The 22,295-nt window shown below is 39.3% G+C and overlaps 1 protein-coding gene across 4 annotated transcripts in view; it reads right to left on the bottom strand.

Annotated features, from left to right (window-relative positions):
- The window catches only part of hook3 (hook microtubule-tethering protein 3), a 52,403-nt gene that overhangs the window by 23,444 nt on the left and 6,664 nt on the right, over positions 1-22,295 (bottom strand). For all 4 annotated transcript variants that reach the window (XM_030065023.1, XM_030065025.1, XM_030065024.1 and 1 more), the window contains exons 2-8: positions 10,287-10,372; positions 8,972-9,044; positions 8,445-8,495; positions 7,082-7,214; positions 6,886-6,953; positions 5,081-5,143; positions 3,761-3,844 (exon numbers count right to left, since the gene is read on the bottom strand). In XM_030065023.1, the coding sequence (XP_029920883.1) occupies positions 3,761-3,844; positions 5,081-5,143; positions 6,886-6,953; positions 7,082-7,214; positions 8,445-8,495; positions 8,972-9,044; positions 10,287-10,372 (558 nt within the window). The remainder of the gene's footprint in view (positions 1-3,760; positions 3,845-5,080; positions 5,144-6,885; positions 6,954-7,081; positions 7,215-8,444; positions 8,496-8,971; positions 9,045-10,286; positions 10,373-22,295) is intronic.

Raw genomic sequence — 22,295 nt, 5'->3', positions numbered from 1 at the left:
CAATTCTATTCATATTTTAGCCCATACAATACACTGCACACACACTCAACATTATCACCAACTTTTTTATTTTTGAATGCATTTTTCCTACCTCCCTTGTGGCCATTTTTTCCATTAATTTCCTTACAGTACAAAAAAAAAACTTGAAGAGACTTGGAGAGACAGGTAATTTATCACAGTGAACACTACTGGGACGCCCCGGTAGCTCAGCGGATACGAGTATGAGTCCTGATCGCAGCATCCTGGGTTTGAAGCTGACCTCAGGCCATTTGCTGCAGGCCATCCCCTCTCTCTCCTCTAACTTTCCTGTCTCTCTCTACTGTGACTGTCAACTAAAGCAGAAATGTCATAAAAATGTCAAATGAAATGTCATAAACAAAACAAAAAAACCTGTGAACATTCTTCCCCAATTTATTTTTGTCAAAATTACATTATTGTTGCACACTTGAGCGTGGCATCTGGGACCTCCAAGTCAGAAAAATGTATTTACTAAACCTGTGTGGCTTGGTGTTCCGTCATTGCTCATCTCTAGCAAGTTTCAAGTCTTAGCAATTTGATTTTTATACTGTAACAAAATGAATGCGCAGTGATGGCTGATGGGCAGGTAAGAAAAACATTCAAAAATCAAAACTTTGGAAAATAACCGGTAATGTTAAGTATGCGTGCAGTGTTTTACACGCGCTCAATGATAAATAAAAACCGGAATTGTCCTTTAATGAGTCAAAATATTATGGTTATTGCACACCTTAATATTTTTTTTCACTGAAAGCACAGACATTTTTCATATGATGATATGCAGGAGCCTTTTACCAAATGCCAAATGGCAGGTACAACCATTTCTGCATACCACAATTTCTCATTACTGTTTACTTTTAGATAAACAGGTGCTAATTAGGTACTGCTTCCTGATTGGCCAGATGCAAAACAGAGACAAGCTCCAAGACAAACAGTGCTGCTGTCACCTTTTAACTGTCTAATTCATTCTATTTCATTCACACATTTCCTGGTGATTGCCTTTATACCCCAGTGTAATGTTTTGTTTTGTTTTTTTTTTCCAGGAGGAACAGTGTTATGATCTTTCTGTGGATTTTTAGTCATGGAGGAAAAGTTAAAATGATCAAAACTGTGGCCCAACTTCACTAAAGCTGATGGAAATACAAACTAATATGGAATAGACAAATGTCATTTATTTAGAGAGATGATGTGTGTAAGTTAGCAACAGTAACACACGCAGAACACCTGCGACTCCCTGCATGGCTTTCATGTCAGTGTGATTTTTCTGCTGCTGGATGCGATGCCTGAAAACTAGCAGCTTGTCATTGTCCAGGCATGGAAATAACTGAATCCTATACTGTAAACCTGACTTTTTGCCCCTGTCACCTTTTTAATTTGCTCTTAATTTATAGCCAAAGAAACTAGAAAAGCTGCAGCCATTGCTCGCTTCTGTGTATTGTGAGACATTGTGCTGTCTTGTACTGATGTGATAACCAACCAGAGAAAACTGGCAGGGTATAAAACCTTATGCTCGTTATTCATATATATATATATATATTTTTTTATTATAGTGAGCATATACCTTAAAAATGCTATGTATTTTGCATTTATTCTATTATAGTCTTTATTGTATATATTTTGCATTTATTCTATTAGAGTCTTTATTGTATATATTTTGCATTTATTCTATTTAATCTACCTGCTTTATATTGTACAGTGCAGTACAGTTTTTTATGTTTCTACTGATGCTGCTGCAACATAATTTCTCAGTTTGGGATCAATAAAGTAAATCTATCTATGTATCTATCGATCAATCTATCTATCTATCTAAAATGAAAAAAATGTCTCTACTCTCAAACATTTAAAAAATAGCAATACCTAGTGATGACTGGAGGAGCTTTATATAGGATCACTTTATTAAAGTCATACTCCAATACATAAGTGGAGTGGAGTGCTGATAACAGTATCAATAACTAATGCTACCAATTACCAATGTGGTTGATAATCAAACAAACAGGACAATAACATGATGATGTAACTTCACTCAGTACAGGTACTGCCTAAAAGGATTTACTAGGACCTTCTTCAAAGTAATGAGATGTAGCTTTGTCTATAATCTAAGGGGAATTTTGGAATATTTGCCTTTAGCATCTTATTTCTGTCATTTTGTTGTGACTCCTAAAAGATATGGTCAGAACAGCACAAAAAGAAGGAAATAAGGTGAGGATGATCCAATTGATCTGCAATTTGAAAGAAAGAGAGACAGCGTGCCTAAAACAAAATCATATTCAATTCCTACAGATGTTGAGTTATTAACAGCAAAAACGGCAACATTACACGCAAAATTAGTGTAATGAAGTGCACATCATGTTTTTGTTTTTCAAATATTTTGATATATCTGTTTTGTGTGTATCAGTGATGTCCTCTGGTGAATCCTTCCTGGGTCCAAAAGCCAAGCTCTTCCCCTTCCTGTCTACCAACATGAAAACATGAAACAGACCAGGGTTAACAAGGCAGGAGGTTATTAGTCAAGGTGAGGACTGACACACCCACACAGTACTGAAATTGTGGCTGGTGTGCTCAAAGATGCACACGCGTATGCATGTGCACACACACATGCACATATGTGTACACACACTTGCGCCCACACACTCACACTCACACGCACGCACATACACTGTAGGAGAAGGGAAATCTGGATTCCAAAGGGGATGCTGTTGCAAGCAGACTGAGAAAATCCAGGACTATTAGACACGCCACACACCATGAATGGAAAAAAGAGACAGAAAGAAAAGAAAGTTTGGATTTACCCTCTCTTCTAGTTCAATAAACTCTAACCTCAGTCTATCACGCTCCTCTTGGACATGGAGGGCCTTTAAAGCAAGGCACACAGTATTGAAACAGTCAGGCAATTAGAGAATAAAATATTTATCAAAACACAGGTCAACAGGTAACCCTTTAAATTACAGCTCCATCTTTTCCGTAATTATGGTGTAGTAAAATGTAAAAAAAAGAAAAAAAAAAGAAAAAGATAAATTATGGGATACACTGCCAGACAGAGACAGAGAGAGCACATCTCTGTGTTGGCAACAGTTTATTGTTCTCAAGCTGCAGCAAAATAATTGATCAAGGGCAGGTAAATGATAGGTCTGCCGGAGGCAACAGAACCAGCTGTGCTTTTGAAGCTGTGCGATTACACTGATTACGTAAGAAAGGGAGCTGCTTTTTAAAGCATCACCAAAAAAAACATAGCTTCAGAGATACACAGTAAGACAGCTGAGAGAGTTATTTAATAAAGCAGAAAAAATAACATACTGAAAATTCTAGTAGAAGCTGGGAACCGGAATGCTACAGTATGTACTGCCTCAGTATTTCTCTATAAGTTTGAAAATAAAGTTAAAAAAAAAAATAATAATACTCATTTCTCCGAAACAAACAAATCTTCCAGACCAACTGTCTAAATCCATTTTAATTTTTTAAGAGTGACCATTTCAAATTTCATTATCTTAAGATGATATCATCATTGTTAAAGAATGAGAAGACTGTCTGTATTATATAGCATTCACACTCAAATTATAGATTTGCCTATACATTATAGTATAGTATGTATGTGAAAAAAAAAACACCTTTGGGACTGTGTCACAGCTTAAACGCTTTGAGTGTTCAAGAATGAATTTCTCTTCTACAAACAATGGTGGTGGTCCAGTGTGAATTATAAAAGCATGTTACATATTGTCTGACGGTGACAGACCATCTCCAAACCAACCTGCATGTCCAGCTCACGGCACCTCTGGGCAATCTCCTCTTTGGTAGCCAAAGCATCGTTAAGCTCTTCCACCGTCTTCTTTAGCTGAGAACAACAGAAACAATGATTCAGCGCACCCTGAATGAGCCAGTTTCATCCGTACAAAAGAAGTTGGGAAATGATCTTTTACACCCACTAACAGCATAATCTGCTTTTTCAGGGGATGGTATTACCCACAGCTACTTGACTGTTTAACAGATTGAGATGATACTTTAGTGGCCCCTAAGAGGCAATTTATTTTTACAGTGTATATAAAGAGTGTAAAGCACAGTCTCGCAGGAATCTGAAAAGTAATAAAGAACACTTGTATATTCGACATAAACACTGCACACAGAAATATCAGCACTAGAGATATACAGATATACACAATACAATTGATCACAAAGTTGTCAGAGATGTTATTGAGACAAACTGTTCAGGGCCGTGATGGCAGACGGCACAAGGCACAAAGCTCCTGCTGATGCAAGCTGTTTTTTGTTTTGTTTTGTTTTGTTTTGTTTTTTAAACTGATCGAGGATCTGTATCTGCGGCTGGCAGAGTGAAACATGGGTAGAGGGGTGGTTCGAGGTCACTTTGTGTTTAATGGCATTTGTGATTAAAAGAAAAGTCCATTGATCTTAGACCATTTGCATGTGTGTTTTGAAGAGTTTGGCACATGACTGTCCAAAAAATTACCTTGAAATTCAGAACAGGGCTCAATCCTAAATGTATCTTCCAAGATTCAAATCAAGGTTTAACACATATTTAAATGTACATGTTTGGATTGGATGATTAAATATTTTGTAACCATGTGAAACAAATAAGGATGCAGTTTCACAGTTCTACAATGAACTAAATGAATTAATCAGCACTTAGTTAAACTAACAGGGTAGATGATGATGGATGTTTGTTTGAATGTTTAAAATCATATGAGTGGCACTAGGAGCAACTGAAAATGATGATAAATGACCTGGTTTTTCATTTACATGGCAGTTCAGACATCAGCTCACTGCCATACAAGGGGATTAAATCAATTACTAAAGTGAATGCAAATGCACTGTTACAGAGCATGTGTGTGTGTGTGTGTGTGTGTGTGTGTGTGTGTGTGTGTGTGTGTGTACACTGTAGTGTTGTCACTGATACAGTCCTTGGACTAACATACAGTAGTTTAATAACAAAGAGCAAGCTTGGACTTCTGACCACACCCATCTGCCCCAAATTAGCATTGAATGAATTATCCTTGAATATTCAGGACAGCCCTAGAGAAAACAAATACAATAAGGTTGCATAAACTCTCCCTACCTGTCTGTCCAGGTCCACATACGAGTCGTTTCCTCCCGTCACTGGAGTCTCCTTGCTCATAAGCTAGAGAAACACACAGAAATATATAATTGTAAGGCAGAAGAAGACATCATTACGAGGGCAAGTTCACAACCTCAACTGCAGGTTTGCAGCCCACACTCCCATGGTGATGAGCGGCTGTAGTTGTCCACACTGTCATCAAATAGCACTTAGGCACAACACGCACACACAAAATCTCCTGTAACAGTTTTCATAATTAGAGCTTCTGTGAATTTTCTGACGGAAACTACAAACTGTCCTATTGATCATTTTTCCATTCTTTTCCTTTTATTGCACTGAACTGTGAGCAGACTGATCTGTTTACCGTGACTGGTCAGCTTGGTAAAAATCATGGTCCATGTCATGAGGACGACTCAAATTTACAAATGAATATCGCACAAACTTAAAGCAACACAATTATTTTTGCGTAATATGCTATGTGTTATCTGACACTGTGTACTCGCATTTGAACACATGACACCTGCTGTGTACCAGCTAGGGACGTGTCATGATTTCAGAATTTTTGCATACTGAAAAATTTAAAGGAAAAAATAAATAAGCAATAATAATAATAATGGAAAAAAAAAGTTAATGTGACTATTGTTCTGTCTCTCTCTTTTAAGCATTTTTGAAATACCCATCTGAAATACCCATCCTTAATAACAGGTCATTACGTTCTATAGCACCCTAACTATCTGCAGACTGAGGTACTCCATGCCCTTGTTGCACAGTGGTTGTTTTAAGAGGTCAAGCTACAAAGACGGCGCACTCCTTCATGATCAGCTGGCTTACAGAACATCATCCATTCAGTACAAATGAGATCTTAGACAGCACGGAGGATGAAGATAGAAGGTGTGTAAAAAATGATAGCTGAGATCAACCCCATCATCGATTATTACAAATGAGAAATGAGTCAAAAGGGTGTCACCGCTATGCTTTAGGATTTATTAAAAGGCAGCTGGGATCGTCAGATATGTGGGGTTGACAAATGAATCCAGTTCAGACTGTGTTAGACTTCTTCTGAATTCGCTCTGCAGTTAGTTTCTTCCGCAGTCTGAATATTCAGGCTCCCCTTATGTGCCCTATGTCACGTTAACAAGGGGGATGCTTATGGTCACATTGCTAACAAGGGTGGTGGCATCGCCCCTCGTGTTGCCTACTGCCTACACTGTACACTTAATGTGAGAGTGACATCTTACCCGGCGAGCCCTTTCCTCTGCTCCAATCACATTTATCATCACTTTTTGCCACCCTCTCTCACTCAGCCACACACATTATGCACTGCTTTATTCCTTAATAAATGTGCTATGCTACTCTTATAACAAGTGTCAAGAAAAATACACAGAGAATGATAAACAAAAGCAAATGTTGGCAGGCATTAGAAAGCGAACAGGAACACTGAAGACTTTGTTCTATGGTGGATGCCAACAAAATCAGTTGCTGGACAAAATATACCACATTTGTGTTTTGTGTACATTAAAAAGTTATTCCCCAAAGCAATTGTTAACTACATTCAGAGCGACCTAGACAAATAAGCAAATTCTGAAGTATTCCAAAAGTAATCCAAAGTATTTAGAGTAGGTGACTTGAGTAATATAATGGAATATGTTAAAAATTACATTTTAGGGCATGTATTCAGTAATCTATGGTGGAACACAATTTAAAAGTAATCCTCCCAACCCATCCATTTGGTACAGAAGTTGGGAGAACAAACCATTTAATGCTTTGTAAACAGTATTTGGGTCTAGATCACATGAAGGGGCTACCTCTTGAATGGCTGTCATGACGACATGCTGCACTGACTCCTCCATAATCATTATCGTCTGGATGTACTCTGGACAAAAACACAGGGACAGACAAAAGAAGAGCTTCTCAGTCACTAAGTAGCACATCATAATATAACAGGACATTGGTTTCTGATATAAAATTAAAATCCACGTAAACACATGCATATGTACACACCTTGTTTTTGTTCACAGCTGACAGCACAGCCCAGTATGAGCTGCAGCATCCTACCAAGCTCTGCTGCATCCGAGTGTTCTCCGATAAGGTTTACATCTGGCAGGGTGAAGTCATTAATCTGCTGGCCTAAGACCTACACAGAGGAAAGAAAGGAAATGTTATGCACACAGTAAAATCAATATAGTTAATTATACTTAACTGGATTAAAATAGACTGAGTTGTAATGCATGACTATTTAAACTTAAATTTCTTTTGATTTCCTCCCAGGACCAAAATGGTCCTAAGGCATCTGGAGACCCTACAGAGGATCACAAACAGGGTCAGCAAATGTGCTGTGAAAAAACATAAAAAAAACAACTATGTGCCACAGACCACAGATGCAGCTCGTAAGTTGACTGGCTTGACAGGGCAGCGAGGCGAGATTTCATTAAAGGGCTGATTTATGGTTCTGTGTCAAAAGTATCTATGGCAGTGCAGGCATTTATAGTTCTACATTTGGTGGGTCTGCACACAGACCACTGAAATGCTAGACAGCAGTGTCGAGTTTATTTCTAACAAAGCTCAGATAAAAATGGAAATAGTAGCATTTACATATTTTGTTTCTTTGAAATGGAGAGTGTGCACTCGAAGAAAACCTTCTGTGCCCTCCAAGCAAAGCTGGGAATATATCTCATCTTTTATTTAGTGACATCTGGTGATGTTTATAATTGGGGTGAGGTGTTGTCCAAATAATCATATCTGTGAATCTTTTCAGCTCATCTCTCTGATCGAATTCAAGCTGTCTTCATTATGAGTAGAAATGAGCCGGAAATGTGAGAGGAAATACAAAAGCAGTTTGGCAGACCAGTTGCAATAGTTGCTGTCTTGTGTGCCCAGTTACAGTTTTGGACAGGCGTGTGAGAGCTGTGGCGGCAGCCTCTGTAAGCCATGCCTGCACTGCAGAGCACCTGTGGTGGTATTCTGGTACAGGACTATGAATTAGCATTGACACAGCAGTAGGCAAGTTTCTTTCATAATTATTTTGTATAGAATGGGATTTTCATGACATATTACAAGCAGGTCTTGATTAAAAAATATTAAAATGACTGATTAAAGAAAACGCATTGTGTTGATATTTTTATACCAATCCCTAATATTCACAGATAACAACATCTAGTCTATGATTGTGCTCAAGGTGAAAACAGGTTCTTTGCTCATATACAAGCTCAGGGGTTAGGGTAGTGTCCTGTGATTGTGTCTTACATTGTTAACAAATATGCAGGGTTGTGTGAGGATCGTGTGACAGCCAGCAGACACACACAGCAGTCTTAGCATTAGGTTCTGAGCCTATGGGTGAATCAAACTTGCATCAATATATTCTTACCTCCTGGTTGTAATCTAGGATGCCTTTTAGAATTTTCTTGAGATTGCTGACCTGAAATAAGAAGAAGAAAATTTACGTAAGACTTTCACTGTAATGATAGCACTACTGAGTCCAGTAGCATCAATCTACACTTTTGACTGATGCAAGCTATGAGAAACCACAGAGCTTCAGGCACTGCAGGGGACTCAACAAATGTCCAACACACTGATTTGGGTGTAGGTGTAGGTACCTCAGTCATCAAGAACACCCATAACATAAAACATAAAATTAATTATATTATTTACATGCTTGATAAAAACCTCTGTCTTATTTACACATGAATAGGCCACATCATGTAGCCATAACAACAATCTGAAAAATCAGAGCAGTATACATGAACTTTACTTCACAAACATGCTATGAGGTTTATACATGAGCAGGTCCAAGAACAACAAAAAAAACAGCAATCGTGTTGTCCCCAGAAAACCCGATCAGTGCATCCCATATTAAAAAGGAAAGCAAGTAAGGCGAGTGAAAGCGGTTCATACCTTCAACCTCCAGTTGTCTCCAACTTCAGACTTGATTCGACTGATCCAGCTGTCATTGAAATATACTGAATCTCTACAAAAGTCAAAGACATGAGAAAAGGGAGTGAACCTACAGAAGAACGAGTGATAGATACTATGGCCTGCGTTGTATCTCACCACATTTTAAAACTGCAGCTGACAGTACACAGTATACTTATTTTTCTGTTAATGACATTTGAAAAATCATGTGTGCAAGAAGCACAGGGAAATGTCTGTGTTTTTTGCCTGGGCTTTTAGCAGTGCAGCAACTTTGACATTTTGGGCATGCATCCCCCTGCAGTATTTTGACTTTACACACATAAACTTTACACTCACATAAACTTTATGATATAACTGAAACAATAATAATAATAACAACAACAATAATTATTATAATAATGACAATGACAATAATTCCGTTTATGTTTCATTTTTGAGTATGTAAAATATATTGTTTGTTTTACTACACCTGGCAACAACAATCACACAACAAAGCTTACAGAAGATAGTTTGACTGTTTTCACAGTCAAACCATGACAACACGTGCATGAGCTCTTATTGTTCTGGACAATCAGTTTTTCATCTTTGTTTGTTCTTAGTTTAGAGATTATGCTTGAAAAAAAAAGAAAAAAGTTGCTACTTGAAAAGAATATTTTCAGCAATTGAGAGACTGTATTTTTACTGTTGTACCACTTGCCACTAGCTAGACTGTATCATATGGAAACATGAAGGCTTACTTAGAAATAGCAGCAAATGCACAGAAGCACTTGACCTCACTGAAATTCCTTCGGGAACATTGTCAGTGCGAGAAGGGCAATGAGACAAGTATAGTATTCTTTGTATAATTTTGTAGGGTTTCTGACTCAGGTTTGGTTTGCAGATTTTCAAATGTTTAGTGTCATGGGACAAATGAAAAAAAAGTAATTTTTCCATACTTTTTCCATCACAACTACGTACTAAAAACACTGTATGTAAGAGAGAAAAATAACTCTGGGACAACACTGTCACTGAACCACACTGTTTCTAGTGTACACAGTGGGATAGGGGAAGGAGAGAGAGCCAAGACATTTTATGGATTTAATCAAATAGAAGCCTCACCCTAATCCAATTGATAGATAAAACATTTCAGTACAAGAATTCTCTGCTGCTTTTTTTCTGTGGCCTTTACCAATATCAAACACTTACACTTCAGCCTTGTGTTTTGCTGGCAACTATGCACCTCTATTTCTAGGCCTTTTTACTAAACACAGAAATATTGAATGCATTTGTTTCTCAGATTTGCATTTAATTAACTTACATTTTTTGTAGGGCCTGTGCCATGACAACACCGCTGGTCAGGTCTTCAACAGTCTGGCATGGAGCCTCCACTTCAAATGTTTGGATCTAAACAAAAAAACAGAAGCAAAGTTTGAGATCAGAGAGAAACAAGGCGGCCTGTAGCCTGTGACATCTAACATATTCCCTCCAACACATACATGGAGAGAGACCACTATTATAATATCAAACTCTAAACACTTGAATACTTTGAATTCTTGTGACATAACATTTGTGTTAGAATAATTATGGCTATATGTCATCACAAAACACAATGTTAAACTAGAGGTAGAATACTAGAGGTAGAATACTAGAATTTCTGGCAGTGCTCTAAAATGGGAAAAGTTTGTAGCTTCACATTATGTCAGCTTCATGTCCAATTAAACAGTATGGGCCTCGAGGCAGGGCCATTTGCCAATCATCTGCCCTTTGTCGAAATCTAAGTCAGTCTTTATGCCAGCACTGACACCGAAACTGTTGGCTGGACTTCAGCTGACACATGAAGCACGTCCTGAGGAACAGTGACTCTTTCAGAGATCTCCATCTTGGAAGCATCTAAATGAATTCCATGAATGAATGAATACTGGAAGTGACACTGCCTTGTTTTGCCCTTTCCAACCATCAAGCAGTAATCCCCAGAAACAAAGCAGGTTGGTAAAAATGCAGTTAGGACAAGAGTTTTCAGACTATGGCAGTTCAGTTCTAGCCATAATTCTAAAGCCTGAAAAGCAACTTGAAAATGAAGCAAAAATAATCACTTTTGCAGGTTAAAAAGACAGAATAAAGAAATAAGACGCAGCCTGTGTTTTGGCTCTAGTAAACTTCACCATTAGTATGTATGTGCATCAACTGATCAGGGATTGTAAATGGCCAATAAACATTATTAGTGTCTAATCATCATTTTAACTCCCGGTTTAAAAACGGGAAAAAACCCCAAAGTTTCAGTTGCTGGATCAATAAAGAGGACGAACATGTGCTATAAACAGTGTGAGACAATTCGTGGTCAGCAAAGTATTTGTTTCATAAGTGTTTTGTCCAGTTGGCAGTTTAAAAAAAATCTCATACAGAGCACGCTATTGCAATGAAATACAAGAGTGTATGTTTTGAATTTCACACTAATTTAATATACTGGACAAGAGAGTCTGTGCCCTCACAACAGAAAAAAAAGTAAGATGGGGGTAGAGAGGGTAGATCATTGTATGTGAAGTTGACAGTACTGACTATGTCTACAAAGCATATTTAATTATGTGAATTGAATTTACATTATGCTTAAGTGTTGTATCATTTATTGACTGAATTTTTTTTTTTTTTTTTTAAATCATGCACTACAAGGAGCAACAGGTGAGTAAGCACCAGGGCTGCACCGACTGACTGGCCACCAACTTTACTGAGCCGATAAATGTTTTAGGTCATTGGTGATCGGTGAGAATTTGCGACAGCCATCATTAGATTAGTTGTAGGCAGGTCATCCTCCTGGTATGTTTTGAATTTCACAGCCTATGATTATAGATTAGATACAGGCCAGTGCACTGCACAGAAGGCAGAGCCTTTACTGCTGGAATAACAAACACTTCAGGCATTGTCAGTACAGCAGGTGAGTAAGACCCACAGGTGGTTTTCAAACGTCCCCATGTACCACGTGATTGGTAGATCTGATTCTCCTCCTCATTCCTAGACAATATCTGAGATAGGAATTACAGATGTGCCGACCCCAGTGGCTTGGATAACATGTGACAGCAGTTTGGAGTTGGCAACAACTGCTCAGTTGGCAACAACGGCTCAGAATCATGCCACCATTCACAACAAAACTCATTCTTTCTCATGTTTGAATTAGCAATGTCCCCCTGCCTGCCAGTCAAATGAATGCATGCTGTCCCTCAACTTGGTGCACCATCAGCTATGACTGTGGTCCAATTCATTAGTTTCAAAAGGTGGTGGTATCAATTATGGCAAAAATCATAATCACATTTATTTTAATCAGTAGTGAGATCACAGTTATTTAACATTATTAATCAATGTTCTTAGAAAGATCATGCATTTACTGAATTTTTAAAAACAACTTGTCTTGCTTTGTCAACAGTGGATTTTCTTGAACTTAATATAAACAAGCCACAGTCTGGCTGAGAGTGAGGGGTGTGCTGGATTTACATCACAAGACAAAACAAGGGCAATTACCGCGGAACGGAATGCGGCATCGTAATAGTTTTATCTCAATTGTCTTGGTTTCATAAGTTCCGGAAGCCAGAATTGCAATCGAAAATAAAATTTGATTAAATGCCCAGCCCTATCTTAATGTCATCACCTTTATCCACCCTTAACATGAAACACATTCAAAGTCAAAAGGCACTATCACATGCTCCACAACCAATGTTGTTTATTCAATAAAATGCCTGTGCACTATTGGCTATGTGGAAAAAATAGCCATATGTTCAAGATGTGCATAGTTGAGCAGAGATGCAGAAGCCAAGACCCAAAAGCCCAGCTGCCATGCATTTTTGAAGGCAAGACCAAATGTGTCATTCATCAAATACACAGGCACAGAACATGTGAAAACCCCCTGATGATGGGGAGATGTAAATAAACCTTAGTTCACTTGACCCCTTTGCATTTTCTACAATGTTTGTGAGTGATTTTCACTTGTAGTGAAGACAACATGGAGCTGGCTGAAGAGAAACATGCTAAAGTCTTCAGCAAATATGTTTGTTTGTATGTCACATGATTCCCAAATGTCACTGAATTCATGATGAGAAATATCTCAAAACAGACCCAAAAATCACCAATTAGCCTTCAGTGCAACCTAAACTCCCCAATTGGCTCTCCCTCTTACCTCATACTTTGGCTACAACTGTGTCCTTTTCTAATTTTCTGCTGTTATATTACTGCTAATTGTGTTTTATTGCACCTTTTATCATAATTTACACTCTAAATGTTATAAAAGGCCTTCTAGGGACTGGTGTTGCAAATTAACATCTGCTACAAACACTATGATACTTGCATTGGATAGCTGTTGTCAGTTTGTCTATGTACAATGTATGAAATAAACCATAAATACATAAAAAATAATGCTTTAGCTACATTATGTTTGTCATTAGAATTAGCTTACTTTATGTCCGATGCTACTTGTTTCACTTTTTCCATCCAGCTCAGTCACTTGACATATCTTTTGGTTCTTCCTGCCCAACATAACCCCAACTTCCTCCCTCCAGTCTAAAACACTCTTGCCTCAGGGTAAGGATATTTTGTCTTGTGTTCAGAAAAGAAAAATGAAATGAGAAAATGAAAATAAGAATGCTGGAGAGCTGACAGAAAGAAAATGACAGGATATTGAAATGTCTTCCCATCTGTCTGTCTGCCTCTCTTCTCAATATGTGTCTCAAAAGCCACAAATCACATAGTTATGATAAACTTATACATTGTTGTCTTAATATATTACACTTTAAGAAAACAAAAGCCTTTAAGCACCACCTGATCAGCTGTGATGTGCTTCTGTGCCAGCTCACATACCACACAACGTATCATGAATGGCATTCAGATAACACTGGAAATGTATAAAAACTTATCTTCAAATAAACCAACACACATTACTAATTGACATTGTTTCATTTCATAGTTTCATTTCTCATTCAAAATCCAATCCTGGTCCAGAGGATTTGAGTTTATACAAGTTTAGAAAACAGGGCTAACTTGGATTTAAACCACAACACTCTGCAGTGTAGCCCCTCAACACTGACTACTAAACATGGGCAGCACAGGGACATTTAGTCTATTTTTGGATGTACCTGTCTTTGACCTGTCTCTGCTATTTTACTGCCATTCTGCCAGCTTGTTTGATGTGGTGAAAGGCCTCCTGAACACATCGTGCAAATCACTGTCCCTTGTGTGCATACTACGTGTGTGTGTGTGGGTGAGTGACAGAGAGACAGACAGCAGGGTGAGGTAAGGGGTAGAATGGGGGGTTTAGTCAGTAAACAAGAAGGCATGACATCTGACACTGTGTGCTCAGCAGAGGACACGCTTCACATGGCATGGGGGTGACATTACACTCACACACCCCCCTACCATCAGAGCGTGTTACATCAGTGAACCAAGTAGGGCAACCTAAATGTAAGGCTCTGGGTGTTTTTGCTTTAGATTTCAGTAAAGAAAGACTGGTGAGCCTGAAGACCGAAAGACTAGAACACTTGTGCTGCATGAAAACCTCAAAGCTGCAGTTCAGAGTATTTCTTTTTGCAAAATTGTGGTGACCACTGCAGTGAGAGTATATATAGAATATATACTATAAGGTAAAGGAGGGTGATTTAACAATTTAATGTTTTCACTTATTAAATTTGGTTCAATTTGTGACCAGGAAGCACTGAAGCTGAGGAAACTGATTGTTAAAGCAGAGTTTTGTGTTAAGGCTAGGACCTTATCAATAAAGATCATATTAATAAATGCTCTGGCTGAAAAAACAGAGTACATATGAAAAATAAAACTATCAATACATTGTGCAAAGGAAACATTGGTTGGGATGAAGATGGATACGAGTTCAACCAAATCTGCTGGACCCTGAAAAAATGTACTTATTAAAGCTGAAATATAGGTTTTGACAAGTTGCCTCTCCCCACTAATTGTCATTTAGTGTTTAATAAATTGGACTGGTGAAGTTTTTCCACTGGAGGATTTGAATAATTAGGACTCAAATTCCAAAGTGGTGGAATCTGTATTATTCACATGTCGGCATCCATATTGGATTTGTGTCGTAGAGTTGGAAAGCTTTCTTGTTAGACAGTGAGGCAAATGGAAACAGGCACACTCAACTGTTTGCTTGATTGAAAAAATGACTTTAAGGAACCCTTTACAATGGTGTTTGTGAATGGAGGTTAGCAGAAAAAAACTAGACGAGCAGGTTAAGGTTAAATTATAGCCATTTTAATCCAAAATATTTACATGAGTATTTTCATAAGTTTGGGTTGGGTGATAAAATCAAGCAAAAGAGTTTAAAAAACTACTCTAAATACTGCATTGCATGCTTTTTTGGTAATCCACTAATTATGTCACAGTGAACCAGCAACCAGACCATCAGGGGGGAAAAATGCTGAGAAAACACAGTTCAAACTACTTTGTAAAATGATAAAACACAACAAAATATTAGTCAAAATTAATTCATGTGCCAGCAGAAAACGGCACTCATTTAAGTTTATTGGAAAGAAGTGCCCATTTGTTAATTTAAACATTATGTGTGGTGCAAGGTGAGAGGAAAGGTAACTGTTTTTTTTTAATGCATTGTCCATCATTCAAACGCCTGCCTTCCAGAAATTGCACAACTCATGTTTACTCAGTTGGCTGGCTAAGTAAAGAACTGCATCCATCTGTGCTTCTAAATATGCACTTAAGACCTAAAATATTTTGCTATCCACAATTTCTCAGCCAAGTGGGATAAAACTGATACGCTGGTGAAAATATTTATGCCATAATTAGCCTGTACTATGTATTAAGATGTTACTGGGCAAGATGGTGATACCATGGAAATCTGATGAGAGCCCATTCCTCTACAGTAAACCAATTCCAATAAATGATCTGTCTCCAACTGTTGCATCACTGTTGTCATTCATATCTCTTTCAGGCAGTGAAGCCACCAGCAGGAGAGCCTCTCGGTTAGCCAGCTAGGAGCTCAGGCCAGCCGCTGGCAGAGAGCCAACGAGGGGCTGAACCAAAACAATGCCCCATGTTACGTAATACCAATTATCTGAGAGAGGCAGGGAGACAATTTTACGGGCTTCAGTCAGCCACACACAGAAACACGGACACGGCCAACTTTTTTGGGGTGCAGAGGAGCAGAGAAAGAAAGACTGACAGAAACACAGAGGCATGAAGAGAGAGATACACAGGGCGAAAAGCAAATGGAGAGGGCAATAGTGAGAGGGACATAATGTGGGATAAAGGAGCAGAAAAAAGGGTCAGAGAGAACAAAGGCACAACAGAGTAACCCCACATTCAGACAACTGGCGCTCTTGTCTTCAGTCTCGTCGCCTGCGAGTGTGTCTATGCGTAACCCACATTTACATATCCAGCTCCGACTCGGGAGTTCTGATGTTGTCTAGCTTTTTACACAAAAACCACAGCTGTTGCCATTAACTTCAATATCAAGTTCACTTTGTGCTTTTCAATTTTTTTCAGCTACATTTAAGTTGAAGATATGTGTCTGGCTTAGGTGCCAATCAGTTCATTTCCCAGTGACTAGGGTGGAGGAAAAGGAGCGGGTCCCAGTTCTGGTCCCATTCATTGTGGGTGCATCTTTTTTGTGGGCTGCCATAAATGTTGACAGCAGCACCTGCCAGTTCAGTAGCTGCGACTGGATGGCAAATGCTTTCAGTGCTATTTCAGACTTCATTTCAAGCAGTTTAATGTTCTGGTTGGCTGAAATGGATACGAGTTGGTGGCCGGCAATTTGTCCCACTCAACAACCAGCATTTCAGTGAGTTATTATTATGTAGCTGGGCATGGATTATCAAATAATTAGATGTGGGTAAAATTTTAAACTGAGTGAGTAATAATGTATATTCAGCTTTCCAGCTAACTTTAGGGCTATCCTGGCTAGGAATTCACCCTGCGGGACTGCCTAGAGTAGGAAATGCATCAGGTCTTGTTGAAGCTGTCAGCGTATGTAACGTTGCCAGAGAGGATGTGTGAATGAAAGACCTTTGTGTATTCTGTGCTGCTAATGGTGTGGTGCAGTGGCAGGACAAGGTCGTGACAAATGCATTATTATACCAAAGGCTCTTTTGAGGGGATCCCACTTCTGTTAAAAAAAAAAAAAAAAAAAAAAAAGTTTCTCATGAATTTAACATTTTTTTGGATTGTCTACGCGAGGACATGCCCATAGTTAGCCTCATCTCTACTATAGACCCATTCAATGTTTTATCCAAAGGCACAAGTACTCCGCAATCTTACCAGCAATTACTGATTTAATATTTTACTATTCTATATATTGCTACGATTTCATTTGCAAAGTCTGAACTAGCTAGAGTGGATTTAGATGTGGATTATGGTGCCAAATATAACCCCGTGTAATGTTGTAGTCTTACACCTACCTTTCAAACAAAAAGTCAGATATCTAAATATTTAAAGCATTACAACACTGACTTACATCTTGTGAGAGGTAACATCACATCATGTGTGTAACGATGATAAGTCACAACGGGAAGAGAACAGGCTTACTTATACAAAACATCTTGCTTGTACAATTTTAATGGACACAATATTCATACAACAAGCAGATGTAGAGTATTTTCACTCCAACTAAATCTACACAACTATGTAAAACAGTCAAACACGCCAACTGCTGCCACGTTGCCGTTTTTCTTAACCCTCATATGGTATTCGTTTTTTTGTTACACAGGGAGTCCTGCTGGGTCTGGTGGACCCGTTGCATTTTGGGGCTTTTAATTCAACATAATCAAACCTTTTTTTGTTAAAATATTCAGCAGATCTTTACTTCATCCCAATTGCAAGTAATATAAACAATACATATGTTAAATTTCTTCCCTTTACCTTTGTAAAATAACATTTATGAATAGAAATAACACTCGTTTTTTTTATTAAAATGCAACAAAATAAGAAAATCTATCATAAAACAGGCATAACTAGAAAATAATCAGCAAATGTACAAATGAAGGCAGTTTTTTTTTCATAACTAGTGTTTTATTTGAATTTCATTAGAAATGTAACCTAACATTTACACATAAAATCTGTCTGAACAACACATTAGCCCAATTGAACACAGCCATTTCATACCAGACTATGCCATACAATAGGTGCAGAGTTTCACTGTGTGTGTATTGCAAATGTACTTCTTGCACTGGGTGCATGTATATTGTGTTTTTCTGTCCATCTTGGGTCCACACACCTCACAGCGCTTCTTTTTGTTACTGGCCACAATCTAGAATAATGAGAAGATAAAGATCTTTACTAACACTCGTCACATTGGCAGCTATGCGGGGCGGTTCATTTCTTGAAAACGAAGACCATTCAATTCTGCCATTTCTTGACATCCATATGTTGTCATTTTGAAGCTGCTCACCAGCTGGCCCTGGGGCTGGCTGCTGGCCTGCTGGTCCTGAGGTACGCTTGCGTTTGGGAGCCGACTGACGGGCTGATCCTGGCCTCTCATGGGCTGGTCCTGGGCCTGGTTGCTCGTGGGCTGGTCCTGGGCTTGGTTGCTCATGGGCTGGTCCTGGGCCTGGTTGCTCGTGGGCTGGTCCTGGGCTTGGTTGCTCATGGGCTGGTCCTGGGCCTGGTTGCTCGTGGGCTGGTCCTGGGCCTGGTTGCTCATGAGCTGGTCCTGGGCCTGGTTGCTCGTGGGTTGGTCCAGGCTGCTCACATCGTCCTGGTTTGCTGAAGGGCTGGTCCAGAGGCTCTTTTACGCTTCTGAGTTGGCTGATACTCATCCTCCTCTTCAAACTCAGTGTCAGACAGAATTTTCAGAAATGTGATCCTCACATTCTGAAACCTCTTCCTCTGCATCATCATCATCACCTTCTCTCTCTTCCAATATCAGTTGTAAGGCAGTCTGAACAGAAAATCGCTTTTCCATCTTGATCAGTTGTGGTATGGCACCACACTGACAGAGCTATCTATAGCGTCAGGTTCCTGAGATTGGTTCCCGCAAGACAGAGGGTGAAATGTGTGGGAATGTGGGTGCAGTTAGTGTTGGGTACTCCAATTTTCTAACAATGTTGCAACCTTGTTTGGGAACAGGTACACCCACAGTGTGCACCTGTTCCCGCACTCGCTCTCTCTCTCTCTCTCCCACACAATACACACACACGCACACACACACACACACACACACGCGCGCGCGCGCGCACACACACTAACACACACACACACACACACACACACACACACACACACACACACACTCACACACACACACAGAGGAGGAAGGGAACATGAGGGTGCACAGGATCTATGATTTACACACTTTCACTAGGTCCGGGTCCAGTGGACCCGAAGACCCTGTATGTAATATAAATGTGTAGAGGGGGTACGCAGGGGGGGTAATTGAAATTTTTTTTCTGATTCATGTTCCTCACAGAAAATGACCCAAGGCCAATAAATATCAGTTTGAAAAAATAATTATTAGTATCATTTTTCTTAAGCTAAAAACTGAAAACGGGTCCCACAGACCCGAATACCTTATAAGGGTTAATGTATCAATGTCCATCACACCTATTCATCATGGCACATTTTCATTAAGTTGAATCTTATTCAACTTAATGAATGATGTCTTGGTGATGTCTTCTCATCACCAGGTGAAATTACTAACTTCCTGTTGGTTACATCACTTTTGTAATATAGACTGGGCAAGAGCCTGATAGACTGGGCAATACTGCAGTCTGCTAGATTTGAGTATTCTAAACAACAGGCCTACATATCTTCACTTTCAGTATTTTACACTACCATGAAGTGAGGTTAATTACATTTTCATGTATGGCTCAAAGCCTGAACCCTGGGAGTGCTCATACCATGCTCTACCAGCTGAGCTGAACAGGACTGACAACTTAATAATACTGCTGTGTAATCAAGATTAGTAATGTTATGCTATGTTGTAGAATGGGTTGTATGATGACAATCTGTCTGTACAGGATTTTGCGACCACACTGGAAGCATGGTGACATAGCCTATTTTAAAGGTCCGATCTATAATTACTGAGCAGTGCCCATATTTCCACAATCACCACTTCATCTCCTTGTTTTCATCTGGTATGTACGGGGTGCAACTTTTGCAGTAGTCAAGGGTGCAGGTAATTTATAGATGAGCACAACTGGTAGTAAACACCAATAGTTACATGAAACCCTCTAGCCCAACGTTACAAATGTAACCCGTACTAATGTTTCCACTAAACTGGAAAAGGAACAAAGAAATGGGCATTTGCACAAATCAAAGACAACTATGAAGTGCAGAGTATATGGCTATCACACCACTACAAACACAGAATCATGAGTTGAACTCCACACATAATTCTGCTACAGGGTGACTGCTCTCCACCATGACAAGATTTGGTCCGCTCCATTTCCCGCAGCAGGAGGGACGTAGAAGTGAAGCCATGTAGAAAATATACAGCAAGCCAGCCCAGAAAGCCCAACACTCTCACTCAAACACACATGGTCGAGATACTAGGCCTTGACAGACGTTTCCCCAGGCATGACAGCATGAAATTCCCACAAGGAAAATATAAATGGGCCTTAATATGCCTGGTACTAGATATCATAATCAAAAAGTTTTGGATGCTGCTAGAAGCCAGAGTGTGACTATAGTGCCAGCCGGTTGGATTTAAATGGTTGTTAGTTATTAGTTCTGTAATTACATCAATCATAACACGTTTGAATCCACCATCTGCGATCAGCGAAAAAACTTTTCAAATCTGGAGCACCTTTTTCAGGTTCAAATCTTTCCCACTGCTAACCAACTTCTTCACTCATTCTAATCTGATTGTATCTGGGCAATTGTGGGATAATCCAACAAAACATGTGGTGCTTTCTAGACTACTAACCCATTGTATTTTAGACCCTTCTTATTTTTTTTTCTCTTCTTGCCGCCAAGCATTAGCAAAAAAGTGGCTGAAATTAGTAGAACATTTGGTACTAAATGCCTGTAATTACTGGCAGCAGAATTTACAAAGCAATGTGGAAAAACGGGGCACTGTTCATTTCTAACCATATGGATAGTTAACCAGTTAGCCCAACTGTCAAAACACATTCAAAGCTCCTCGTTGAACCAAACTGGCAATTACAGTAATTTAGTAACTATGGTAATAAGCCTGGGATCGACATCTCTCAGAGGAAACACCAGGGGTGCAGTCGAGTCTCAACTGTGGCGTGCCAGGAGGTTTGACTAAATGGGTCAAAAATTCAGCTAAATGTCATGCACGTGCAAGAATCTGAGCGTGTGCATGCAACACCATCTTGGACATGGTGCACTCGCAGTGGGGGGTTACGCTCCAGTCAAAACAGAGGATGGTAGTGAGGATGTCTGTAGTGAACCAGTACAAATACACTGGTATGATCATCTGCTCTACTTTTTACTTACAGTCCTGCAAGCATCACTGAAAAATCAAGTATTTAAATGTACCGGCCTAGGTTACATTAGATTGAGATTTTTGTTTTGACTTTGTACCGAAGTATTAATTCTTATGGTATTGCTAAAATGTAAATAAACCCTTTGGTACTTTTATATTTCTACTGTGGAGAGTCAGGGGATGAACAGCTGTTAGTGGACACACTGCAACATTAACAAGTGAGTAAGCTGCTCTTCCAGCATTACCTAGGCATTCAGAAAACAACACTGTTTCTTTGTTCAGTTCCACAAACTCCAACCAGTGTCGGCTAAGTTGCGGTTATTGTAAACAATAAGGAGGATCATTAGCAGGTTCAGTTCCACTCTTTAAGACTACCTGTTGTCCCTCAGCCAATCAGGGCAAATTGATTCCCTAATTCCAAATACAGTAGGGCCTAATACGTCCATGGGAAACAAAAGGAGAAGTGTAGACCTGCTAAAGCTCTAAGCTGTGAGTTCTTGGACAAAAGGTCAAGAAGCTTTTGCTGACAGAGTTGAAAAAAAAAAAGGTAATGTGAACTGTCATGGCTTGCTGATTTCAGTGTTGGCTTCAGAGGTCTTTCTGGATAGACAGTCCTGGGCAAAGTCATGCCCCCTGCGTCATCATAATCATCTCTCAATCAGATTATTATGATTATATTTATCCCCGAACCTTGAAGCAAGGGCCACAGAGTAAAGGAGCTCAACCACCACCTTTGCATCTGCTGGAATAATCTCTCTTTCCCCTCGATTATGCAACGAAGCAAACTTTAAACTGAGACACACTGTTTAAACAGCTAATGTCTTAGGTAATAAGATATACATCCTCTTGTGTGTTGTAGCCAGAGATTAGGCTAACAAGCCTTTAGTGCTGCTCACACTGTAGCAGCTGGTTAGTCCCAGTCCTTTGACC

The sequence above is a fragment of the Myripristis murdjan genome, chromosome 12 (genome assembly GCF_902150065.1).
Source record: "Myripristis murdjan chromosome 12, fMyrMur1.1, whole genome shotgun sequence".
NCBI lineage: Eukaryota > Metazoa > Chordata > Actinopteri > Holocentriformes > Holocentridae > Myripristis > Myripristis murdjan.
Note: the sequence above shows the minus strand (reverse complement) of the source record. Positions and strands in the feature narration are given on the sequence as shown.